General features: G+C 43.5%; 2 protein-coding genes across 3 annotated transcripts; both read left to right on the forward strand.

The window, feature by feature from the left end:
* The first annotated feature begins 2584 nt into the window (after nt 1–2584).
* Nucleotides 2585–8770, forward strand: LOC113136428 (retinol dehydrogenase 13). The gene is made up of 8 exons (XM_026317255.1): nt 2585–2712; nt 3850–4010; nt 5238–5372; nt 6830–7021; nt 7136–7297; nt 7378–7497; nt 7678–7882; nt 8004–8770. Exons 2-8 carry the CDS (start codon nt 3869–3871, stop codon nt 8107–8109), a joined length of 1062 nt encoding a protein of 353 aa, XP_026173040.1. The 5' UTR covers nt 2585–2712; nt 3850–3868; the 3' UTR covers nt 8110–8770.
* Nucleotides 8771–11323: 2553 nt separating this feature from the next.
* Nucleotides 11324–25263, forward strand: plekho1b (pleckstrin homology domain containing, family O member 1b). Of its 2 annotated transcripts, XR_003296261.2 has the most exons (7): nt 11324–11639; nt 13698–13844; nt 19253–19393; nt 20387–20491; nt 21724–21822; nt 22014–22914; nt 23144–25263. XR_003296261.2 is itself a non-coding variant. In XM_026317254.2 (6 exons), the coding sequence occupies exons 1-6, from the start codon at nt 11613–11615 to the stop codon at nt 22674–22676; spliced, it is 1182 nt and encodes a 393-aa protein (XP_026173039.1). In that variant the 5' UTR covers nt 11324–11612; the 3' UTR covers nt 22677–25263. The 2 variants fall into 2 exon arrangements, 1 of the variants encoding a protein (XP_026173039.1); XM_026317254.2 differs by having other exon boundaries at nt 22014–25263.
* Nucleotides 25264–25888: the final 625 nt, after the last annotated feature.

The raw sequence follows: 25888 nt of genomic DNA on the forward strand, positions 1-25888 counted from the left end.
CGGATAAGGTGGAGACAGGCTGTGCCGGACCTCCAGAGGGGACAGGGCCTGGTCTGGTCTGGATGGCTTGCCCCTGGGAAATGATCGAGGACACACCAACACTGGGCCGTATCAACTGACCCAACGATGGGGCTGTGGGGACAGGAAACAGCTGTTAGGTCAGCTGGGATCAATAATCGGATCAGAGCTTTTTATAAATTATTATTATTTATTATGAGCAGGAGACGAGTCGGCCTACACTGGATCAGGGTGAGCGGCTGGACTGTCTGACCCGGCTGCAGGTTCAGCAGCAGAGGAGTACCGGGGTTCACCACCGGAAAACCCTGTGCAGGAAACCCAAGGAAGTGACATCAGAGTGTCATCCCATTCATCAAACTCAATCTCATGGGCCGTAACTGTTTATGGCAGCCATGTTGGTGCAGGGAAGAAGTCTGTGCACAGTTAAAACCATCATAGCAAAGGGTGCGGTTGTTTTCTGTACCTGTGTGGTGAGCAGGATGGGCTGGGCATTTCCTGTCCCAGGGGGTGCTGGGAGAAGAAAGGTTCCACCTGCAGCCTGCGTCAGGATAATGGGCGGAGCCTGTGCGACCAGGGGCGTGGTTGTGACAACAGGTGTGGAGGGGGCAGGGAGGCGGGGGACAGAGGAAGAAGAACTGGTGGAGGAGGTGGCACTGGAGGGAGGGGGAGGTGGAGGAGGCATCACTGAGGAGGAGACGATCTGTGGCAATGAAACTGCAGAAAAACAATACAAAGGAAAATACAATTTACATCTATAAGAATATTTAAAACACAGCCAAGGTTCCAGAAAGATCCAGCAGAGATATGTTATTACTGAGGTCAGAAAGGTTCAGGCTGTAGGTTCTTCCATCTTTGCAGGTAAAATTTAAATTCAACTGAACAACAAACCACAACTCACTGTTCACACACATGTTGTGTTGCAGATATTCTGGTCTGCCCTAATAACTTTGTCTTTGTAACAAACCCATGATTTGTGTTGGTGGCAGCACACAGTTACCTGTCAGTCCAGGTGTTATGGATGGGGGGTTTCTGGGGGGCGGGGTCTCAGAGGCTGGAAGAGGAGATGAAGAATCTTCCACTGTGGAGCAACACAAATGTTATTACAGAGGATGTGTGTGTGTGTGTGTGTGTGTGTGTGCGTGTATTTGGTCTGAGCCTGTCTCACCTGGCTCACAGTAGTTGTCGAAGTCCATCTCATCTTCCTCCACACTGTCGTCAACCTGTTGCCATGGCTCCAGCTCCTCCTCCTCACACTCCATGAACAGCTCTGTGTCCATGTTGCTATGGAAACAACAGGAAACAGCATCACAATGAACAAATAGAAGGGCGACCTCTGACCTCCACGCACCATCAGCCTTATTTTTAACAAAAACCAAGACAAAACACTCTCAGACTGAAAAGTTTGAGGAAATAAAACAAGAATGAAACTCCTGACGGGAACAAAACAACAGTTGACAAATATCTGTGACTACAATGTGAATTTAGTAGCTGCTCAGGCGTTTTAATAATATCACATGCACTTCATTAAAAGAAAGTTTATTTGCTACGTAACATACGTGCATTTTCAAACACATCAAACAGAAGAAACAAGTCGGATATTGATCATTAGAAAATGAATTATCCAGCTGCTCCAAACATCACGTCTCTGTGGAGACCAATGAATGTGAGAAGGTGCTGCTGATTTTAATGGAATTAATGTGCTCCATCATGAACATGATTTTATTATTTAGGATGAAAACGATGATTTTAAATGTTCAGTTTGGACAGTTTTAATTTTCCTCTGGTGAAATACAGATGTGCAGTTATATAAATATTATCTTATTGCAGGGATGAATTTCACATGTGAGTCTTATGTTTTATTTTCAGTTACTATTATTATTATTGTTCTGGGTTTTTTCTGTGTTGCTGTCATGTTGGGCCACGGCCGCAGGGGGCGCTCTGCCTCCTCCAGTTCCCCCAAGTGAGGCGCTCCTGTCCCGGCAGAGGAAAACTTCCAGTCCGGGAGGGCGAAGCCAGGGCAGAAGGCTCCAGTTATGCCGGTTAAAGCTGAACGCAGGTCACTGTGATCACAGAACCAGACTAAAACCCAGTTCGCCGCACGACCCAACGATCGCGGGGCGTTTGTTTCATGGTCTGTCTGCACCGCCCATCCGTCAGCAGCTAGCTGCAACACACCGAGCGCTTCCTAAGTGTTCCTGTGCCTCCAGCCGGTCAGTTCTGAGCTTTAACCCTGGCCGAGTCGAGAGGGACCGTGCCAGTCTTACCTGACCCTGGAGCAGTGGAGCGGGTCACCACAATACCGACGGGTCCGCAGGTTCTCGTCCAGGCGCGCTCAGTCCGACAGGAGGCGGAGGGCTGGACTTCCTTGTGCTGTCTGTTCCAGAAGCGCGGATTGGCTAACACTGGTCTTACGTCACGTCCTCTTCAAACAGCCCCGCTTCTAATTGGATGGTGTGAAATTTTCTGGAGAAACTGAAGTCCGGTCTGCTGCGGGTTTTTAGGCTGGAGGCAAGAAAACCCACCGCAGCAGCCGGGGGGACTTCGGTAAACCGGACCGACAGCGACAACAACCGCAGCCAGGCTAACAAACACAACAACAAGTCACCATGGAGACAAACAGCCACTAAAACATCACAGCACTCTGACAACAGGACGCCATCTTGTTTTTGTTATTTGTGTCGGGGCGGGGCCACGGTCAGTGACGTCACATGCAGATAAATTAAAAAACAAAATGTAAAACAAAAACAATTTACAAAAAAAGGATTGCACTGATGGCCAGCGTTCAAAAGCAGATATTAAAAAATAAAAAAACGAGTGGATATTTGATTAAAATTGAAATACAAGCCATTAAAAAATGGAATCACAATAATAAAGGATAAAATAAAATGTGTAGAATAGTGAGTAGCACTTCCATTAACTTAACAGGTGAGCTAAGGCTAATGTTAGTCAATGCGGACCCAGTAGCAGGACTAGCTGCGTTGTGGAGTCTATTTCAAATTATTTTTCTTTAACTCGAGTTTTTCCGCACTCATGTCTTCCTCCCTAAGACACTTTCGAAAAACAGCGTATTGCTCCGGTTTCCGTCAACAAAATCCAGAAGTGTCTGCAGAAACTACAATGACGTCACAGGTCGTCACGCAGGAACCATTGTAGTTACAGAACAGCAGGGGGCGACAATGCTCCGGCCGGAAACATGAGGAAGAAGAAGAACTAACATCCGGTCTCTGGGGACGAACAAACTGCCCTCTCTTAGTTTTTTGCCTCTTCGTTATTGTGTATTTTGTTTTGCTACATAGAGAAAGGAAATCAAACCAGTTTTTAAATTTAATTAATCCCCTATAGACACACGAAAAAGAGAAATGGCTTGTATTTTAATTTTAATTTTTGTATTTTAAAACAAAAATCAAATGACTAGTTTTTTATTTTTTAGTATCTGCTTTTGAACTGAAAATCCAATGACCAAAAGATACACGGACCACTGATTGTTTGTAATTAACTCCTAAAATCCAATATAAATTGTAAATAAAGTGAATCAGAAATCCTAAAACATAAAGAGGAGATGTGCATAACAACATTAAGAAGAAATGTAAAATGGAAACCTCAGAGGTTTTAAAAAAAAGATGTAAAATCCTGCACTATATCACAGATTTCACTGATCTTAGAACAGGGCTGTGTTTTTCTAGTTTCCTGGAAACCTGACAGGTTGGAGACACTGTACATGGTCTGTACATGATCTAACTGATCTCAGAGCAGCTGTGTTGCATAATCTGCTCTAATCTGACTTAATCTGCCCCCTCCGTGACCTCCATGGCTCACTCGTTTTCTCTTCAGTCTGTTCGGACCCGCAGGGATGAGAGCTGCAGCTCCGGGAGGGTTCCTGGTGCTGCCATGGCCCAGCAGTGGTGACCCGGTGGTGGAGCCAGGGCCAGGGGAGGACGTCCAGGAAGGGCTGCCGCTGAGATGTGGAGCTCTGCTGGGACTCGTTCTGATGTGTAAGACTGTGCTGATTCATGAGCGTTAACTTTATACCAGACAACAGGAAATATTATTTCTTTTCTGAATGCAGACTTTAAATTTAAAACAGTTAATAACTGTATTTAGAATCAGAGTACACAGTAAACAAGAAAGTACAACAGTTAGGAGCATAAATAGGGATGTAAAGGATTTAGAAAAGCAGTAGATTAAACATTGTGTACATGTGTATATACAGTATGTATGTGTGTATTTATTACTGGTACCCTCCTGACACTGTCATGACAGTTTCATTATTTCCGTGAAACCAACCAGCTCTCTAGGTCAATGAGCAGTTTGATACATGACTTAATACATTTTTAAGCAACTTCACAGGCAGCTTGAATATTTGCCATTTGAACCTCAACATCTTTGACCAGACAACTGGAGACGTCGACTGACTCTGCGTGTTTTAATATATTTTTGGATTTTCTTATGTCTTATGAGCTAACATGACAGTTGTGGATCTAGTGTGACAGTATCGTGACCCTGTCAGCTCATCTCAGTATCTGGCAAAGTTTAGACTCTCAGGGTCTGAGTCCTCGCTGATCTGAATCCAGCTTCCAGGGTGTATGTGCAATAATGAGTCTTAATGAGCTTTTTAGGGAATCACTACAATGGATACAAATGGAAAATAAAGTGTGTGACCCTGGTCACAATGAAAATGACGGCTAATATAAAATTTCTACATGAACTGTGAATGCATTACAAAAGCTCACTGTGAGGATGTAATCTGCTGCAGCTGATTATCAAAGGATTGACCGTTATTAGCTCAACATTCCTGGTTTCTGCTGCTTCAGCTCTTTACACTGTGATTTGCATATTCAGGCAAACATCCAATTCAAATTTCCTTGAGAGGAAGAAAATGTACTGTATGTAGTAAAACTCAAAGCCCCTCAGTCCTGAAAGATAATGTGTTTTAACTTGTGTGCACTGAATTGGATCATGTGCAAACAATATATTACTGCACACAATATATATCAAAGTGAAGGAACAATGTTTATTTTGCTCTAAAGTCTGAAACTATCTGTCTATAGTTCTTAAAAGTTTGGTAAACATGTATATAATGTGTAGAAAGAGTGAATGTGTGTAGCACAGTGATGAGTTACAGTATCGTCAGCATAGGAAAGAACATCTACAGTCATTATATACTGAAGTCACCAGCTGTTGTTTCTATGGTAACAGCTGCAGTATGTGTGTGTGTACAGGTGTGGCGGTGTTGAGGAGGTGGGTTGCAGGTGGAGCGTGTCGTTGTTCAGCTCGTCTGGATGGGAAGACTGTTCTTATCACCGGAGCAAACACCGGCATTGGCAAAGAGACGAGCAGAGAGCTGGCACGCAGAGGTCAGAGTCCGACAGAAGGTGTTATAAAAACACTCACACTCACACCTACAGGCATTTTAGAGTCACCAACCAACCTGACCTGCATGTGTTTGGACTGTGAGAGGAGAAAACCCACACAGACACAGGGACAACATGCAGACTCCACACAGAAAGGCCCCGGGTCCACCTGGGTTCAGACCCTAATCCTGACCTGCATGTGTTTGGACTGTGAGAGGAGAAAACCCACACAGACACAGGGACAACATGCAGACTCCACACAGAAAGGCCCCTGGTCCACCTGGGTTCAGACCCTAATCCTGACCTGCATGTGTTTGGACTGTGAGAGGAGAAAACCCACACAGACACAGGGACAACATGCAGACTCCACACAGAAAGGCCCCTGGTCCACCTGGGTTCAGACCCTAATCCTGACCTGCATGTGTTTGGACTGTGGGAGGAGAAAACCCACACAGACACAGGGACAACATGCAGACTCCACACAGAAAGGCCCCTGGTCCACCTGGGTTCAGACCCTAATCCTGACCTGCATGTGTTTGGACTGTGGGAGGAGAAAACCCACACAGACACAGGGACAACATGCAGACTCCACACAGAAAGGCCCCTGGTCCACCTGGGTTCAGACTCTAATCCTGACCTGCATGTGTTTGGACTGTGGGAGGAGAAAACCCACACAGACACAGGGACAACATGCAGACTCCACACAGAAAGGCCCCTGGTCCACCTGGGTTCAGACTCTAATCCTGACCTGCATGTGTTTGGACTGTGGGAGGAGAAAACCCACACAGACACAGGGACAACATGCAGACTCCACACAGAAAGGCCCCGGGTCCACCTGGGTTCAGACCCTAATCCTGACCTGCATGAGTTTGGACTGTGGGAGGAGAAAACCCACACAGACACAGGGACAACATGCAGACTCCACACAGAAAGGCCCCGGGTCCACCTGGGTTCAGACCCTAATCCTGACCTGCATGTGTTTGGACTGTGGGAGGAGAAAACCCACACAGACACAGGGACAACATGCAGACTCCACACAGAAAGGCCCCGGGTCCACCTGGGTTCAGACCCTAATCCTGACCTGCATGTGTTTGGACTGTGGGAGGAGAAAACCCACACAGACACAACATGCAGACTCCACACAGAAAGGCCCCTGGTCCACCTGGGTTCAGACCCTGAACCTTCTTGGCGGGAGACAACAGCGCTATGGCACATGGCACTGAAATAAAATTACAATACTCCTCCTGTGAATTTGCCCTGTCCAACACATGCACAGGAAGTAGTAATCCTTGTAATCAACTCACGGTGTTTCGACCTCCCTGAGTGTTACTACGACCTCTGACCTCTGTCATCATCTTATAGATAAAACCAGCTGTATACATGTGTTGTATGTATGAGCTGTACAGTAAACACTGACATCTATGTGTGATAATTAACTGGGTATTTGTTTTGTTGACCAGGGGCCCGGGTGGTGATGGCGTGCAGGGACCTGACCCGGGCCGAGCGGGCAGCGGAGGAGATCCGACGGTCGACTGGAAACGGTAACGTGGTGATCCGACACCTGGACCTTGCCTCCATTTATTCTGTCAGACAGTTTGCTAAAGACTTCATGGATAGTGAAGACAGACTGGATGTCCTCATCAACAACGCAGGTGAGTGCACACCTGTCCTTCCTAGAGAACCTGTGTCCTTTTATATTCACCTGTCTCTATACATGTCTCACTGCCAACTGTCTGCCTTACCTGCCACTTACCTGTGATCTGCAGGAGTAATGATGTGTCCAAGATGGCTGACAGAAGATGGTTTTGAGACTCAACTGGCTGTAAATCATCTAGGTCACTTCCTCCTGACCAATCTGCTGCTGCCGAAGCTGAAGAGTTCTGCTCCCAGCCGTGTGGTCACTGTGTCGTCCATGGCCCACCGCGGAGGTACACGATCTATGACCTTCCGATGTTTCTTTGTGATGTTTGCTGGTTTTACAGTTCTTTGTACTTTTTCTTTTTTTCAGGTCGTATTGACTTCGATGACCTGTTCTTCAGCAGAAAGCCGTACAGCTCCCTGGAGAGCTACCAACAGAGTAAACTGGCCAACGTCCTGTTCTCCAGAGAACTCGCACGACGACTCAGAGGTCTCCACAAGCACTAAAAATAAGAAACACTCAGACCACAAACACATAGGGGTCTGGAGAAACCACAGAAGGGGCAAAACCAAAGTGACTGTAGTCCTGACGAGGGCTGGGATGTGAAACGTGTAAACCTGTTGTTTCGACCTGACACTGATCCTTACCTTTGACCTTTACCTTTGTCAGGTTCTGGGGTGTCATCATTCTGTCTCCACCCGGGTGTGATCTGGACCGAGCTGGGTCGACACGTTCACGGCCGGTTCCCCCTGATGAGGGTGCTGATGAGTGTCCCCTATCTGCTGTTCTTGAAGACGCCCAGTCAGGGCTGCCAGACCAGCGTTTACTGTGCTGTGACGCCGGGTCTGGACAGTCAATCTGGGCGATACTTCAGGTGGGGAGGGACTTCTGTGGATGATTTAGATACGTAGACTTCTGTCCATGTCAGACATCGTTCTTTTCTTTCTATTTTCATTAATGCGAGTTGATAAGAAATGTATTAATGTTCGTTTTAGTGACTGTGCAGAGAAGGAACCAGCTGCAGAGGGACAGGATGATGTGGTGGCCAGGAAGCTGTGGGAGGAGAGCGCCCGCTTGGTTGGATTGAAGGACACACTCTGACCTCTGACACCAGCTCTTCACAAAGTTTGTGTCCTTCCTATGTTGCATCACAAGCTGAACTTCCACAGGTTTTATGAAGGTGCAGACATTTCTTGTTTTACTTCTGTGGAGAAAACTGTTTCATAGTTTACAGGTTAGAATGACTGATATTTGATCACGCTAAGCTAGTTTACCATATTTAGTCCAGTGTTTTCAGTATTAGGTTTCATGACTGACATGTATTGTTATTTTTGTGAAACTGAATTTAAAACATTTTATGTTTAACTTTGAACTCACAAACAGCAGCTGCAAACAGCTCCTGACCTCTGACCTTTGGCCTGTGGGAAAAAAAACATGGAACTTTATTAAAGAGCTGTGCAAGTAAATGTGATGTTTGAGGAAAATAAACTTTATGAAAAATAGTCACTTTAAATGGACCAAGAACATGGTGACTTGACATGACATGGTGCCTGCTCAGTATTTTACTGTGACCTTTGACCTGTACACGTGTCCACTAAAGATTTCAAATTTCTATGTTTGGATCACGTTTCTGTTGTGTCCCTTTAATGTTGCCTTTAAGTTTTGAGACATTTGTCCAATGTTCCCTTTATGTTTCGTCCTAGTGGAGTCCTGCTCACTGAGGGTCAGAAACAGTGACGTGGTTGGACTTGATAAATGCTGAGAAAATAAATCTTGAAGTTACTCTGAGTTAACTGATGATGTGTTTTCTGCTGCTACTTATTGTTTCTGATGCTTTAGGAAATGTCATGTTTCTTCATGTTGTTCAGCCAAATCAGACAAACTGCCTGTGTATCGTGTAGAAGCGCGTGTGTGTGTGTGTGTGTGTGTGTGTGTGTGTGTGTGTGTGTGTGTGTTGATCTGTGTCAGGAGGAACTTTATTCCACAGGGGCCCAGCGAGGAGGGTCGACCAGAACAACACGGCCTCTTGCTGAGAAAACACTGGATGTGGTTCAATATTTCCTCCAACGTGTCAACACCAAGCACGGTGCTGCACTAGCCAGTAAAGTACAGTGGGAAGTACTTTCACACTGTAGTATTTCTTCTCATACTGAAGTAAAGCGTCTGAGTACAACTATGAATTGAGGGTGAGTTGAAGATTTAAACATAAAACTGTTTTTCCAAAGCAGGACTTCCCAGATCGTATTTCACTGTCTCATCACTACATGAAACAACAACCCCCCCCCGCAACACCAGCAGCCTTTTGTGTTGTTTTAACTCATGGTCTGTGTGAATTCAGCCTGGGTTTGAACTTACAAACAGCTGGAACAACTGGTTCCTGACCCTTAGAGGCAAACTGACCCAGAACAGGAGCTTAAACAGCAAAATCTCCAAACAGCGTCTGGAGCTGGTTTTTGGAAAAAGACGGGCCTCCCATTGTTGGTGAGGAAGAACCATGTGAGCCAGGTCAGCGGTGTGGCTCCCTGCTGGGTTTTTAATAGTTTTTGGACAACAATGGAGGTCTACGGCACAGACCCATAAGCTGAACCAGGTTCTGGATTCACACACATTCATTGGTGCTATCAGTCTCTAGATGGGATCTGGACTCAGTATCACACAGGATCAGCAGCTCCTTTCATTGAACACAGAGAAATTTCTCTGTGAGGCCACCCCCTAAGTCTCACTCTAACCTTAACATGATTTACTTCATGGTAACTTGCTTTTGGTCCCCAACAAGGAAGTCCCCACAGCATGAGGACTACCCACAGGGAGCCGACAGGTGGCGTCTCAGCTGTTCGACAGTCAGCAGAGCTGAGTCAGAAACTATCCTGAAGACGTTTCCTCTGCAGCTGCTGCACCTTCTGGACCTTTCACACCTGCATCTCATTCTGTGAGTCCACTGGTCATCTGCTGTCACATGTTTGTCTCATGTCTAAGTCGCTGCCCAGGTCACGTTAATGTAACATCCAGAAAACATCTCAGCGCAGTGTCAACACGTCAGGCTAACAACTATAACTGCCAGACCCACAGCAACGGTCCAAAAAACAGAAACTAAGATCAGGAGACTGAATGAGACAAATGTGTCCTGCTGAGAAGATCATTCAGCCTGAAATGACCAGTGGAAAATACAGACAAACAAAAACCCTCAGACAATTACAATGAAATACTTCCAACGTTTTTACATCAGCTCTATGATTGTTATGATTGGACACGTGAGACTGATCGTAGTTTCTTATTCTGTGACCTCCTAAATCTGAGAGGAAGCTGGAAGTGATTTCACAGACGTGCCTGTCTCGAATAAAAGTGGAAGGATGGGTCAGAGACAATTAGCTGATTAGTTTGACAATCACTAAACAATTATCAAGAAAACAACAGAAATGATTTGACAAACTAATGGTTCTAATTCTGCAGCCAAACTATGAATAGATTCTTCACATTTAGATAAAAATACTGTTGAAGTTTGTTGTAACAGGAGTCAGCAGGTGGCAGCAGCATCTGATCTGAGATCTGCTCAGACTCATCAGATTTCACAAACAAGTACTTTATATACTGCTGGGTAGCTGATGATTATGATGATGGAAATTATGAAACGGCACATGGTTCCACAGAAACACCATCAGCCTGTCTGACTGTAAACACTTATGTCTCATCCAGGTCAGAGGTCAGACAGGAACCATGGGAAAGTGAGTCCCATTAAGCGACGTTAAACACTCACACGGTGCTGGACACAAGAAAACTCATCTTTTCTGTTAAACATCAGTTTGTTATGTTTTGTGGTTTTGTTGTGTTAGTGCAGTGCGTCACAGATAATCTCTCCCCGCCTCTCAGTCTGACCCACTTCCTGACGTGAGCTCAGACTGAAACTGATTCAAATTTGATCTGAGACATCTGCCAACATCCAGACCTGAACTGGATTAACCGATTCAGGTCTGAGCCTGGGATCAGAGACCAGCTCCAGACAGATCCACTGAGGAGTAAAAATCCCAAACACTTCATGGTTCCTGCTTCTCAGATGTTCTTTCTTTCCATTAGTTCAATTATATTTTTTTAATAATAATAATAATCACCACCAGGTGGACTAATAAAATAAAAAATAACCATTAGTTGCAGTCCTCTACAGATATTTATTTCCGAGTCGATTAGGACAAAACCAGACTAAAGTACTGCGTTTGACCACATACTTTTGGCCACACGCTGCGCTCGGTTTCCCCGCTAGGGGGCGCTGTGATGCTGCCGAGGAGCCGCTGAGCCAGCAGGGAGTCCGGGGGAGGAGGAGAAGGAGGAGTAACCGGACACCGACACCCCGAGCGGCTCCTGGCCGGTCAGAGCGCAGCGGAGCCCGGCGGTAGCAGCACGGAGCAGCGGGGCGAGAGACGAGCATAACCACACCGAGGATCGACAGCTGAGGAGCGGCGGAGCTGAGGCGGAGGCTCCGGTCCTCCCTGCCGGACTTTAACTGCTTTTAAACCCGCGGGTCTTTTCCTCTGCGCCGCTCGTTGTGGAGGAATAACGGAGTTACCGTGAAAGTGGGGGGGAAGTACCGTCAGTGATCCGCCGCCGCCAGCATGAAGAAGAACAACTCCGCCAAACGGGTAAGTGGTAACGGAACCGACACCGGGCACCGGCGGCTCGTGACGGACGGTTTTAAAACGTTAAACCAAAGCTCGAGGAACAAAAGCCTCACGGATTAGTTTTAAACCTTTATTTTGAAGGGGACAATAACCGCTAGCTGGATTCCCACCAACTTCCGTTTTTCATAATAAGAGTACGTTTAATGTGAAGTTTTAAAGATGGAAAAAGACAAAAACAAGAAAAAAAGTCAGTGATGGACGATGACTAAGTACATTTTGTACTTTTTGTATTAGTACTTTACCTGAGTATTTCTATGTTGTACTACTTCATCCTTGGACTTCACTACCCAGCTACCCAGCAGTATATAAAGTACTTCAAATTAGAAGTATATAAGGTAGTTAACGTCAGCTACCCAGCGGTATATAAAGTACTTCAAATTAGAAGTATATAAGGTAGTTAACGTCAGCTACCCAGCAGTATATAAAGTACTTCAAATCAGAAGTATATAAGGTAGTTAACGTCAGCTACCCAGCAGTATATAAAGTACTTCAAATTAGAAGTATATAAGGTAGTTAACGTCAGCTACCCAGCGGTACATAAAGTACTTCAAATTAGAAGTATATAAGGTAGTTAACGTCAGCTACCCAGCAGTATATAAAGTACTTCAAATTAGAAGTATATAAGGTAGTTAACGTCAGCTACCCAGCAGTATATAAAGTACTTCAAATTAGAAGTATATAAGGTAGTTAACGTCAGCTACCCAGCAGTATATAAAGTACTTCAAATTAGAAGTATTTAAGGTAGTTAACGTCAGCTACCCAGCAGTATATAAAGTACTTCAAATTAGAAGTATATAAGGTAGTTAACGTCAGCTACCCAGCAGTATATAAAGTACTTCAAATTAGAAGTATATAAGGTAGTTAACGTCAGCTACCCAGCAGTATATAAAGTACTTCAAATTAGAAGTATATAAGGTAGTTAACGTCAGCTACCCAGCGGTATATAAAGTACTTCAAATTAGAAGTATTTAAGGTAGTTAACGTCAGCTACCCAGCGGTATATAAAGTACTTCAAATTAGAAGTATATAAGGTAGTTAACGTCAGCTACCCAGCGGTATATAAAGTACTTCAAATTAGAAGTATGTAAGGTAGTTAACGTCAGCTACCCAGCAGTATATAAAGTACTTCAAATTAGAAGTATATAAGGTAGTTAACGTCAGCTACTCAGCAGTATATAAAGTACTTCAAATTAGAAGTATATAAGGTAGTTAACGTCAGCTACCCAGCAGTATATAAAGTACTTCAAATTAGAAGTATATAAGGTAGTTAACGTCAGCTACCCAGCGGTATATAAAGTACTTCAAATTAGAAGTATATAAGGTAGTTAACGTCAGCTCATGGGCCATTCTGCACAATGACTACTAATACTTTGGATACTTCAAGTACATTTGGATGATGATACTTTTGGACTTTTACTGCAGTAACATGTCTGAGTGCTTGTCTGATTATTTCGATGTTTTAATAAGGAAACACCGAGCGGAGCCAGTTTTTGGACTCTCAGAACAAACACACTCAATAAAGCAGATTTGAACTGACTGTTTAAATCAATATAACAAAGTCTGATTGATTCTAGTCAGAGATATTTGTACCGTTTATAATCCACTCAGTGTTTGACTGATTACTGGTTTACTTGATTCCTTCACAATGAAGATTAGTTTTGGAAAAGAAGCAGAAAATCTAGTAGAAATCCTGAAAAAAAACCAGGAAGGTTTTCTGTTGTGTGAAAATATTTCTATTTTCTGATTAATGAAGTAAAACAAAAGCAAAACAAAACACACATTTACATCTTGATTTCCTTAAACCTGTGGACAAAACTATCAAACCAAAACTGAACTGACAACGACAGGATTTGGTTCTGTTAAGCTGTTAGATCTAAATGAATGAATGAATTGAATTGGCCTGAGGTCTCAGACTTGATCATTTTTTATTCGACTTTTTAACATTAAGCTCAGGAGTGTAAGGAGCTCGAAGTTCCACTAAGGGTTAAATTGCTCACCTGCTCTGTTTTCTGTCTTCAGGGCCCACAGGACTCAGCACCGCAGAACATTCAGCCCGATAAAGTCGGCTGGATCCGAAAGTTCTGCGGTAAAGGGATTTTCAGAGAGATCTGGAAGCACCGGTTCGTGGTCTTGAGAGGAGATCAGCTCTTCATCTGTGAGAAAGAGGTGAGACACAGGGGGCGGGGCCTACAGGTGACTCACACCTGCACCTCTGCCAGCTGATTGATTACTAAGGCTGATTGGTCTCTGATGGCTCTCTTTGTTAAGCACCTCTGTCATCTCTGTGGTAGCAAGGTGATGTCATCAGTCCTCGTTAACGTTCCTAATTAGACTGAAACAGATTTAAAGGGACAGTTTGGCTTTTTCATTCAAAGAGTCAAACTGATCAATTAATCAATAACAAACACACCATCACTCTCAACCTCTATTTCAGAGTACTTTGCGTACTCTTCGTAGCATTTGTTTTGTCGCAGTTGTGGTTCTGTCTGGACACAGAAAGTTTCTCATCGACTTTCTACAGTCGACGTTCTGCAGGAGTCGAGTTTCAGTCTGAGATGCAGAGACACACAGATCTCCGGTTTCACTGCTGTAACATGGAAGGGAACACCCCGACAGAACCTTCATCATACACAGAATAATCTTTTAGAACCTTTATCATACACAAAATCTATTAGAACCTTTATCATACAGAGAACAGTCTGCTAGAAGCTTTTTACAGAACACTGCTGGGAAGAACTTTTATCATCTACTAATGTCCTGCCAGAACATTTTCTCATCTACAGAATGTTCTGTTAGAAGTAGTGATAAAGTTTTTTCAGAACATTTATCATTTCTACTTCCAGTCCTTGGTTAAACTGGACACACAAAAGTGGTTCTTCACACCAACGGTTTCATAACATTATAAAAAGGGAGTGAATATCAGGTCTAACAGGACAATGCCCTGAGGAACCCAAACATGTTCTTGCACACAGGGAACAAGAAAATTGCCCTAAACGTTTGACTGTTGCTGTAAAGTTTTACACCTACCTGATGCCTGACAGGTTTGAGTCACGCACACTTAAAATAAATCATTTGATCAATTTGATGTCAGAACTGTTTCTGTGGCATTAACAAAAGTGTGTCATGTCTCTAAAATGTCAGTTTTTAAGGAAGTAAAGAAAATGGTGGTCAGCTCAGTTACACGCCATCGTTTATATATAGTGATGTGTTTTAAAGGTTTGTTGTTTAATAGTTAAAGTGATTTATTAGCACAAATTAGTCCTAAATATGTAAGTAATCACTGGAAAATACCAACTGTTTTATTTTTCTCAATATTCAAATGAGTCTTTTAAATCTACGTAGGGAGCTGGTCCCCTTTCAGGGAGGCATTATATTGCACCAAATCACAAAAAAATGATTTCAAGGCACTTTACATAGAAACCCAACAAATCGCTCACGAGCAGTATTTGGTGACTGGACAAGGAAAACTGCCTTTGACAGAAGAACCCTCCAGTAGAACCAGGCTCAGTTCATATTTTTACATTCATGTGACTTCCACTTCCTGATGATATTAATATCTCTCATGTCCATCCAGAATAAACCTCCATTAATCCTCTTAGAAATCAAAGGAACCAGAGAACTTGGACAGTTGTCTGCTAGAACCAGCATCATCTACAAACCATCCCATCACAGCAGAACAGACTGTTAAAGCCGAACACTGCATTAATTAAGGAAAACATAAAGATTTAAGAACAAATGTGATGAATGATCAAAGGCTCCAATTCGACTTTAAAGTAAAAATCACTGAGGCCACAGTTGGGGAACGTTTCAGTTACAGAACTGATTGACGCTTTTCTCGTTAATCTGAAAAGATTCAGATTCAGCATTTTAGGGTGATGTGATCCATCACTGTTGCTGCCGTGAAGAAAGATCTTTGTCATCATTAGTTCCTCTCTGATGGTCACATGACCATTGCAGCTTCACAAAAACTGACTCACTACCAAATTAGGGACTCTTTCTGTCCTCAGTGTCCTCGCTGTGGTCGACGCACAGACTGTTTCTGTGATCAAGTCTGGTTGTTGTGAAACTTCCGCTGTTCTGCCAGGAATAGAAACCACATGCACACATGCACTGGTACTTCTGGAGCTGTGAGGACACTAAGCCACATAAAGCATCCCCTAACCCCTTGTCCTAACCAGAACCATCATCAGTGTCTAACCCAAACTAACCTGAAACCTGAATCCAGGTCTGAACCCTCAAACAGCTCTTTGAGGGTGTTAGGACTGGACAATGTGTCCCCAAGGTGCAGAAATGTCCTCAGAGTGTAAAACACAAACTGCTTGTCACAGAGATAGCCATACAAACACAGACTGAGCACATGGTTCCTCTTCTCTTCCTCTTTCAGCATGAAAACCATTTTTAGTTTAGTCTGTATTGGTTTTGAACTGTTACTGAAGAAAACATGTAACTGCCCTGCTAGTCGTTCTTTCTTGGAAATCTATGTCTGACAATAAGACCTGCAGCAATGAGTGGATTGACACTGACCTACGACCCGTCTTAGTGGGTGCAGTGTGTTGATGCCAGCTCAGTGCTGCAGCGTGAAACAAAGGGATGAGTTAATGTCTGTTTGCTCAGGCTGCTAATCCGTGTGTGTGCGTGCACCATGTTAAACCATCGCTAATCCTCAGGCAGCATCGGTGTCACACATGACGATGATATGTAGACAAACATCTGTCGGCATGTGTGTGTAGTTTATTTGTCTGCTGTGCGTCTATGGCCTGTGACGTACCGTGTCAGACAGACTAAAAGAATCGTTTCATCTACGAAAAGACCAGAAATGAAAAGTTTCATTCAACAAAAAGGATTCGTTTACCATCAGGGTCAATACGAATGACTTAGAAGTTTGAATTGCAAATTAATGTTCATTTAGTCTTTAAATCAAGTCCTTTTATTTTATAAAGCATAAGATCACAACAGTTTGTTTGGCTCTTTGCTGTTAAATAGGAATATAAATTTTAATTTATTATGTACTTTAGGATGATTCGACTTTTGGACTATTTCAATCTTCCTGAGCTCCACATGATTATATTTACTTTCTTCATTTAACATCCACACTCACACTGAGACTCAAGGGCATGAGGTCGAAGCCTGTCTCATATGTAAAACCATCACCTAGTAGAAAACTGAAAATAAACAAGTGAAAAATCAATTAGCAACTTAAATCACATGTAAAAGTGGGATGACTGCTCACTACATCCACATGACCTTTCACAGCACAGAACAGACAGACTTTAATTGTAAATTCATAGAGTCCCAACCTGTCCCATGCCAGCACCTGGACCAGGCTGGATCTGTTAGAACTGTGATGCCATTTTGGAAAGGTCTCAGATCGGGGCACATCCGTCTCTCCAAAGGTACCACATGGACAGAATTAGTTTTGTTGTGCTTCATTTACGCTGCATCACATTTAGTTCGGAAAACCAGGTCCAGATGATGGCGTCCAGAGACTGTAAACGGTGACGGCCACTCTCAGCGTCTGGAGCTGGTCTTTGGAAAAAGACGGGCCTACGGGAAGAACCATGTGAGCCAGTGCAGCGAAGTGAAAAGGTCAGAGGTCGCTGCAGACCGGCTGTGTTTCTGTACTCAGGCTTGTTATGTAAGCAGCTCCTCTGGGTCTGAACACTGATTATGGATTATTGATGATGGGACTGATGACTCTGGCAGAGTCGTTACAGCCGGAGGAGAGGACTGACCTCACACTGTTACTGAGGGTGTGTGTGACCTTCTGTGGTTTAAAACCACCACTGTGGGGACATTTCTGCAGCCTGAGGCTCAGAGCTGGTTTTAGGCTTCAGATGAGGATGTCTCATATCAATGAGTGTCCTCACAAAGACAGAAGTACAAACGTGTGCATGTGTTGTGGGTGTGGGCTCTCTCCCAGGAAGTCTCAGTTTAAAGCTGGTTAATAATGGATGCGGTTTCCATGGAGATTAATAAACTGACTTTACCTGCAGAGAACCAGGTACCTGCTGTCAGACTGAGGGTTTTATTTGATTTTTCTTTAGAAGCCAGGGAAAGTCGACATTCTGGTAACTTGTTCTACATGACTGCAACAGCACAGTGTCAGTCTCAGTTTATCACAGTGGTTTATGATTTGTCACCAACTTGAAATCTTGCACCATCACTGTGTTCGCCACAGTCGAGTCATTGGTATAGACTGTTTAAAAAGCCATTCAAGAGCAGCTTCCCTTATATCGCTGCAAACATATTTCAGATGCATCTAATAATCTCAGGACACATCTGCTGTGTCCCAGTGTTCAGTCAGACATGGTTTATTCTGCAGGTACTTGGAATAGTTTGCCCAGGTAAATTCAATGAACACAGGTTTCTGCTGCAGAGCAAAGAGCTGAGACTAAACACAGACCAGATGAGACCAGAGTTTATTAGCCCAGTGTGGGAACCAGCTGCTCCAACATTCAACGTTCAGCACCGGAAAACTGATCTGACCACATTTAATCATCTCCACACTCTGAACTGTCTAAAACTACTGTCCTTAAATCTGGTCAGAACTACTCAGAAGTGGCCAAAACCCCAAGCTGGCCAAACCTGCCCACCTGTACACCCACCTGTGCACCCACCTGTGCACCCACCTGTGCACCCACCTGTGCACCCACCTGTGCACCCACCTGTGCACAGTGTGAAGGAAACACGAGAAGAAGAGTTTGTGTGTGTTGACGTCAGGTTCAACAGACACAGATGGTAAAGCTTGTTCACATTTGCTGTTCTGATCAGAACAAACTGAAACCAGCTGTTCTAGTCAAGTGCCAGTGGTTTTACTGTGAGAGAGCGAAGAACTGCAGTACTGGAAACAGTAATGTAGTAACCGTACCGCTATTACAGCTGTAGTAGGAGTACTACAGTGGGGGTAACTGTAGTACTCAGTAGGTGATTTTAACTCATTATTGGCCTCTGTATCCGTATGAATCTGTGCAGTTGCCTTGTGAAACCTACACTCAGTCTGAGGAACCTGGTCTGAGTGTATGAAAATAATGTGTTTGTTGTCTCAGGCTGGTTTTCTATTTAAATCTAATGAAAGTTTCCATGTCTGTTGAGGAAACTTAATCAACTGTATTTGACTGGGTTTGCATCTCACTTTGATACTTATAATAAAAAGGAACCTGCAGCAGAAGAGACAAGGCTCGTTCTCTTGTGTTTGCAGAATCGTCTTATTTGCTTTCTTTCACAATGCAGACATGTTAGCTTAGCATAAAGTCTTTGGTCCTGCCAGCGCTGATATTAGATCTCTTCTGTTCTTCATTTTGATTTTTGTAGCTTCACATTTAACATACAAAACATGAGAGTGACTGAAATTGTCCAGAAAGGGGCAGGGGCATAAAAGAACAGTCACCTGGGAGTGGGCGGGGCTAAGTGTTGCTAAGGTCAGGTGAGATTTTCAGCCTGTAAAGTGAGATGCCTGTATGTTAGAGGATGATGTGATTGATGACGCTCTGTCTCCTCATTCTCAGGATTGTATTGACACCTGTCTCACCTGTGCTGTTTGTGAACTGACCTCTGAATTGTTACCTGTGTTACAGGTGAAGGAGCTGGGTCGGGCTGACGAGGTATTGGACCTGACGGACTATGACCACTGTGAGGAAATCAGGAAGAACAAGAGTCGTAGTAAAAAGAGCCACAGCAAGTTCAGACTGCAGCGTTGCAGCACACCAGGAAACACGGTACACCTGTCTACATGCACACCTGTCCGTACACACGCCCAGTACGCCTGTCTACATGCACACCTGTCCGTACACACGCCCCTGTCTACATGTTTCTATTCCAGGCATTCCACTACCCCAAATAAATAAATGAAACTAACAACTACACAATCTTTTAATATGAATACGCATCAAGAATTCTTTCGCTGTGTTGACAGTAGCTTGGCAGGTAGTTAGTGACATTATTTCAGTGGTGAATATATCAGGACTCTATTGTACTGGTGAATCAACGCTGTGGAAATTTAAACTGAAGTTGTCAGGTGAGATGTGAGGGTCTGCAGGAAACTAGTCTATTTAAATACAGACTTTTCAGAATGAGAATTGACAAATGACTGAAGTATATGTACATCTCAACATATCATATAATCACTATATAAATGTTTAAATCCAAGGGAAGCGACTCTGCACCTTCCTCAACGGCAACAGACTCTGCAGGCCTCCCACAAATACCCAGCATGCCCTGGGGATGGGATCAGGTGTCCTGCAGACTGGGTGGCAGCTTCTGTTACACACTCATGTTTGTCTTTCTCTACACGTGAGGACCCTCAATGACATAATGACGTTTCTAACGCTAACCTACACCTGGTGTGACCCTGAACCTTAAAACCAAGTCTGAGCCTGCAGACAGATGTTTGAAGGTTATGTCCAAATGAGGACCAGAGAAAAAGTCCAACATTGCTAAAATGTCATTATAAAATGTCAAATGTCAAATTGTTCAGTCTTTGCCATCTGGACATTAGTTAAAACTACTTGCTGATAATATAACATGCTAAAAGATGCAAACAAGAGAAACAGTTTCATCAGCTACCTGAGTCAAAATTAATTTCTATACTAAAATATGCAAATATTAATAAAATAATGACGTTTTTGTTTATTGTTTTGAGTTAAAAAAATTAACAGTAAACACTAAACAAAGTGACTAACATGATGTAAATGTGTTTTTATACATTTCAGGTTCCTAACCTGGTCTTCCTGGCTGTGAGCCCGGAGGAGAAAGAGTCCTGGGTCAATGTCCTGAACGTCGCCATCACCAGAGCCAAAAACAGGATCCTGGATGAGGTGAGGAGAGAAGACTCAGGATGTTCAGGTTCAGGATGTGGAAGAAGGCCGATTGATTTGTGTCGTACGTGATCAATAAAAAACGCAGTGTCTGCGCAGCTTTGTCGTCAACAAATCCTGCGCACAGAACCACAGTGTGTTCATGAGAGAACAGTTTTTAAAGTCCGACACTGTTTCACCTCAACCAAAACAAAACTGCACGCACCTGTTGTTACTATTATCATCAGGAGGACGAGTTTTGACATAAAATTGCAGCAAAGTGTTTTAAGAGATCTTGACCTCCTGCTCGAGCTCCTGCAGCTAAAACTGCTACATAACTACAGTAACTAACTTCAGTTGTTTTTAAAACTTAATTATTCTGAAGATGTTAACATATAAATTTTGAAAGCACGATTTCCTCTGCCTGTGTTTATTTTAGTGTTAGAGCTGCAGTCTAGCTGGCTACCATTCACTCAACAACCTTCGCCTTTTCCACCCGTCAATACTCTGATCTATAATCTGATCAATACGCCCTCTTGCTCACACACACTCTGTTCCAGGCTGAAGGAAATCCTCTTATGAACTAACGCCACATTCACAGCATGTTGATGTTACAGCATTTTCTACACTGAGAGTCCTGGAAAAGCCTTGAAATCCAATAGATATTTTACACTTTGAGCGTGTACTGATGTACTGCAGTTTGTGTACAGCTCCACAAATACTGTCATTACAACATCTCTGAAGTCTAACTGGACACCATCAGAAACAAGCAAAACAACATTTAATCCCCATAATAAGGGAAACTACAGGTTTTATAGAAGTATTTGTCTTTGCAGTCTAAGTAAACTTTCACTACTCTCAAACTGCAGAAATATTCCTTTGTGTTTTACTGTAACAGGTAACAACAAGGAAACATAAATAAATATGTTATAAATGACATAAATATGACTATGAGATTAAAATAATGTAAAAAGACAATTGGGTTTTGAGATAAGTTTGTGAAACTGTCCTGACTTTGTACAGAGAAGTTGGAGGTTTTTCACATTGACTTCAGTACAGTCTCACTTTTATCACAGCAGCATCGGGTGGACCTTAAAGGATCTGCAAACCAGTACATTTCAGATGGAGTCCCCCAGGAGTCGATCCTGGGCCCTTTTTATTATTTTCATTACTTTGTACAAATCACAGCTTGAATATATTTTTGCTTGGTACATCAGGTTTGTCTCACCAGGTGTTTCTGTCTGTGTTTTCAGGTGACAGTAGAAGACTTTCAGCTGTCTCACCTGACTCGAGACCGCGTGAAGATTCCTCACAACCGCCGACTCCCGACCAGAGGTCACCTGCTGGCTGTGGTCAGTGTGATTGTCTTCTTCACCTTCACCTTCTCCTCGTCCAACATCATCTCATTCCTTGTTTTGTCAGCTGCTGTTTCATAGAGATAAAATCACTGTTACTAGTCAGGATGTAGTTACAGAAAGTTTTTTTTTACCTTTTTAGTTTTTGTACTGGCAAACTGATGGACCGCCTCCTTTTGTCTGTTCAGGCCTCCACCTCCACCTCAGATGGGATGCTGACTCTGGATCTGATTCAGGAGGAGGACGCTCTGCCTGAAGGAGATGGCAAAAACTTCAGGGTCGACTTGGAAAAATCTCTGTCCCACCTCAGTCCGGACTGTCCCCGGTCCAAAACTGACGGCATTCTCTCTGCCAGGACTACAGAAGTTTCTGGGAAATCTAAGAGCCTTCCTCGTGAGACGGCGGGCCCTGCCCAAGTCCCCCAGCCTGGAAAACCATTTTCACCAGTGGAGAAAAATCGCTGCGCCTCGATGGATGAGATCCTATCTCATTCAGACGGTAAAGCTGCTAAGAACAAAACAACAACATCTCATTCAACTGGACCGACTGGCACCACAGTGCCCATCAGCCAGTTGCAGGAGCTGATTAACCAGAAGCTGGAGAAGACAGAACGGCTGTTGACAAAGGTGCAGGGGGAGCGGGAGAAAGTAAAGGGGAAGGATTCAGCTGAAGCAGCACGAACCGAAGCAGAGAAGCTCCTAAAGGAGGCAGCGGCGGCCTGGGGCCAGGCCCGGGAGGTACTAGAGGAGGTGAAGGAGCTGAGGGCGTTATACAGACAACTGGACTCCTCTTCCCCCATTTCCCCATCCAACAGCACCAAACTAAACCCAAACCGCAAGAGCCTGATGTGAGCTGGGGGGATACGGACTCATTATGGTACGAATGGGTTCACAGTGGTCCAGGTAACAGCACAAAACTGAAAGCAGCTTCTGTGCCTGGGTCTGTCTGGTGGACTTTAGACATGAAGCAACATGACTGCTGTGAAATGGACAAACCACTTTTATGTTATTTGGGAAAATTCAGGTTTTGATTTTCAGCTGTTGGGAGGAACCTGGACTATCATGCTGACTGATCCAGCTCAGTTCTCAGGTGCATAATGTCTTAAGTAAATCACTTCCTCTGAAAATAACATGTAGCAAACATTTTACCTAACTCGTCATTGTGGGAACTACCCTAAAAGATCCATTTCAGTCTGTTTTTGGTTGCACAATCATTTCATTTCTCGTCAAAGTGACTTATGATGTGCCAAGAGGAGATCTCATTCGTTGTTTCGCTGGACACTTGATACTTTAGATCTTTTTCATTTCGGCTTCTTCAGGAATATTCACGTTGGAGGTGTGAGAAGTCAAATCCTGAATGTTTCCATGCAGCACCAGACTATGGAGGGAAGAGCTGGCAGTATGAATGCAGGGTATGTACGAAAGAGGATTTATTGAACGCCGGGAAGGTGGAGGACTCCTCTGAACGTGACGGTACATGAGCAGAAGCCGAGTTAGCTTCAGGATTTTGATCACCGCAATAATTATTGATTTTAATGCTGATCGTCAGAGCACTTTGGTTTCTGATCAACTTATTTTCAGCCAGAGGATGATCAGTATCAAACAAGATTCAGCTGATCTGGTCAGTCTCTGCTTATTTGTAAAATTAAATCCCAGGTTAAGTTACTGGGGTTTTCTGTTTTCTTTTGCCTCTATCTCAGCTTCATCCTCACCAAAAGGAACTTGCTCAGTTGTAGGAGAATTTTATCAAATCTTTTCAAATCTACTGATTTGCATTTGCAGGTAGCTCACCGGGTTAACGACTTTGACACAAATCCAGTCGTGACCATGTTTGGTGTTCAGTTCGAGGACACCGGGCCCAAATCAGTCCCACATCCACTTCACCTGTTACCACCTGAGCAGGTTTGTGAGATATGGATGAAAGCACCGGAAAAAGCTGGCAAGTAAACCTCAGTTCAACCAACCTTCAGCAATAACCAGAGCCTTTCTGTTTTTGAAAAAAAAAAAAGGACATCCAGAAGTCAATGTAAAAGCCATGGATGTGAAACGAATCTGGTCCATCCTGGGTTTGGCTTGGTACACCTCAATATGAGGACACCCAGATGCTATGCATGCTCTGTGGTGACCCAACAGCAGTTTCTATTTCCTGAACCTCTTAGATTCAGTCCACCTGGGACTCTCTTGTTTTTTTGTGAATGTTTTCTGGAGGCTACAGGAAGTGACGAGGAACCAACGGTCTTCAGTTTCAGCTGGAAACTCAGGTGTGGATGTTTGACAGGGCTGGACTGATTCTCATGACTTGGACTTAAACTGCTCAAAGACAGATAACACCGGAGCCTTCGGTCTGGGGTTGATTCTCTCTACAGATCTGGACCTGCTGCTGCCCAGACAGCTAACAAAGCTAACAGACAAACAAAATACAAACAAAGAGCTTAAAAAAAAAAAAAAAAAAACAGGTCTTGGCATAAATCTGACTTACTATCTCATTTTTTACTTTTTATTGTAGCTTTGATCTTTAAAGTAATATTTGAACTTGCAGACCAAAATTGTAATTGTGTTGTTTTTAATCAAACCTCACATTTAATTGATGTTTTGATTTTTCTGGGTGGAGATCAGTTTCCATCAGGTCCTGATCCTGTGGAGAGGAACGATCATGACCTGAAAATCACTTCACATTCATCCAACTTGCCTAAAATAAAAAGAACTGGGATAACTGGATAACATGAAATGTATATTTGGTGGAAATGAAAACATTGATGCTTGAAATGGAAGGAAAATGTATTATTTGTTTTTCTGATGGCTGGATGTTACACGTGATATGAGGAATCAAACGTTTGCACTGAAAACAGTTTAATGCAATCTCTCTCTTTTTTTTTTTTTTTAGAAAAGTTTTATTTTTTTAAGCAAGATTCTGACTTTTGTACTGTTGAAGCTGCTGGGAGTTTTTCTGGTTTGTGTTGTTTGTGTGTGTGTGTGTGTGTGTGTTGGTCAGTGAAGTGTGATGGAGGCAAGAAAAAAAATGTCACACTGACGAGCGTGAAGGGACAAAAGAAAAGAAAAAAAAAAGATTTAGTTTTTCTGCTTGAAACGCTTTGACTTCACAGATTCACCAACGTCAAGAACTTTTTCAGAAATTAAAAATTTGAGTTTATAATTGAATAAAACAAAGTTCTTGAAGTATTTTGATGACTGATTTTAAAGCGAACCCACTCCCTGGTTTTATTGTTTCATGGATTTATTGTAACTGAACATGTCTTCCTGTTTTCTTTTCCCTGTTCTGTCTCTGTGGCTCTGAGCAGCTGCTGTAGCCTTAAACCCAGAGGGATGATGGGAGATGTAGTCCAGTAGTGATGTGAAGCTGGTGATCGCCACATGTGCTAAAATAAAACGTGCAAACCGAACCTGGATCAGCGCAGCTTCATTAAACTGTTAACGAGGAGCCGTGCTCTAATTAGTGTGTGTGATTGTTGCTAGGTGACGGCTGACACTCAGCCGAGATGAACAACACTTTCAGTTCACACCTGCAGAAACACTCACCTGTCTCTGTTAAAGGGCCAGTCTGCTGTTTTTCTACACTGTTCACCAGGACACATCGACTTCACTCAAAGAAGCTGAGTGACAGTAAATACAAGTTGGATCATGGAAACTAGAGAATGAAACTGATAAATAGCTGAATAGAAGCCAAATCATTTGTACTTAAAACATTTAAAACTAAAGTGTCGTCTTCCTTTGGGCTGCTCCCTTCAGGGGTCTCCACAGCCAATCATCTGCCTCCATTTAACCCTATCCTCTGCATCCTCCTCACCCACACCAACTATCCTCATGTCCTCCTTCACTACATCCAAGAACCTCCTCTTCGGTCTTCCTCTAGGCCTCCTTCCTGGCAGCTCTAACCTCAGCATCCTTTGTACCAATGTATTCACTGTCCCTCCTCTGAACATGTGAACTCCTCTGTCACCTCTACAGCACACCTCACCACTGTCTTACAGCTCTCATACATGTCCTGCACCACTCGAACATACTTCTCTACCACTCCAGACTTCCTCATACAAAACCACAGCTCC

The sequence above is a fragment of the Mastacembelus armatus genome, chromosome 16 (genome assembly GCF_900324485.2).
Source record: "Mastacembelus armatus chromosome 16, fMasArm1.2, whole genome shotgun sequence".
Lineage (NCBI taxonomy): Eukaryota > Metazoa > Chordata > Actinopteri > Synbranchiformes > Mastacembelidae > Mastacembelus > Mastacembelus armatus.

Coding starts and splice junctions, on each gene's coding strand:
- LOC113136428 (XM_026317255.1), top strand. CDS start 3,869: ATGAGAGCTGCAGCTCCGGGAGGGTTCCTGGTGCTGCCATGGCCCAGC. Junction 4,011..5,237: donor GCTGGGACTCGTTCTGATGT/GTAAGACTGTGC, acceptor GTGTGTGTACAG/GTGTGGCGGTGTTGAGGAGG. Junction 5,373..6,829: donor CAGAGAGCTGGCACGCAGAG/GTCAGAGTCCGA, acceptor TTTGTTGACCAG/GGGCCCGGGTGGTGATGGCG.
- plekho1b (XM_026317254.2), top strand. CDS start 11,613: ATGAAGAAGAACAACTCCGCCAAACGG. Junction 11,640..13,697: donor AGAACAACTCCGCCAAACGG/GTAAGTGGTAAC, acceptor TTCTGTCTTCAG/GGCCCACAGGACTCAGCACC. Junction 13,845..19,252: donor TCTTCATCTGTGAGAAAGAG/GTGAGACACAGG, acceptor CCTGTGTTACAG/GTGAAGGAGCTGGGTCGGGC.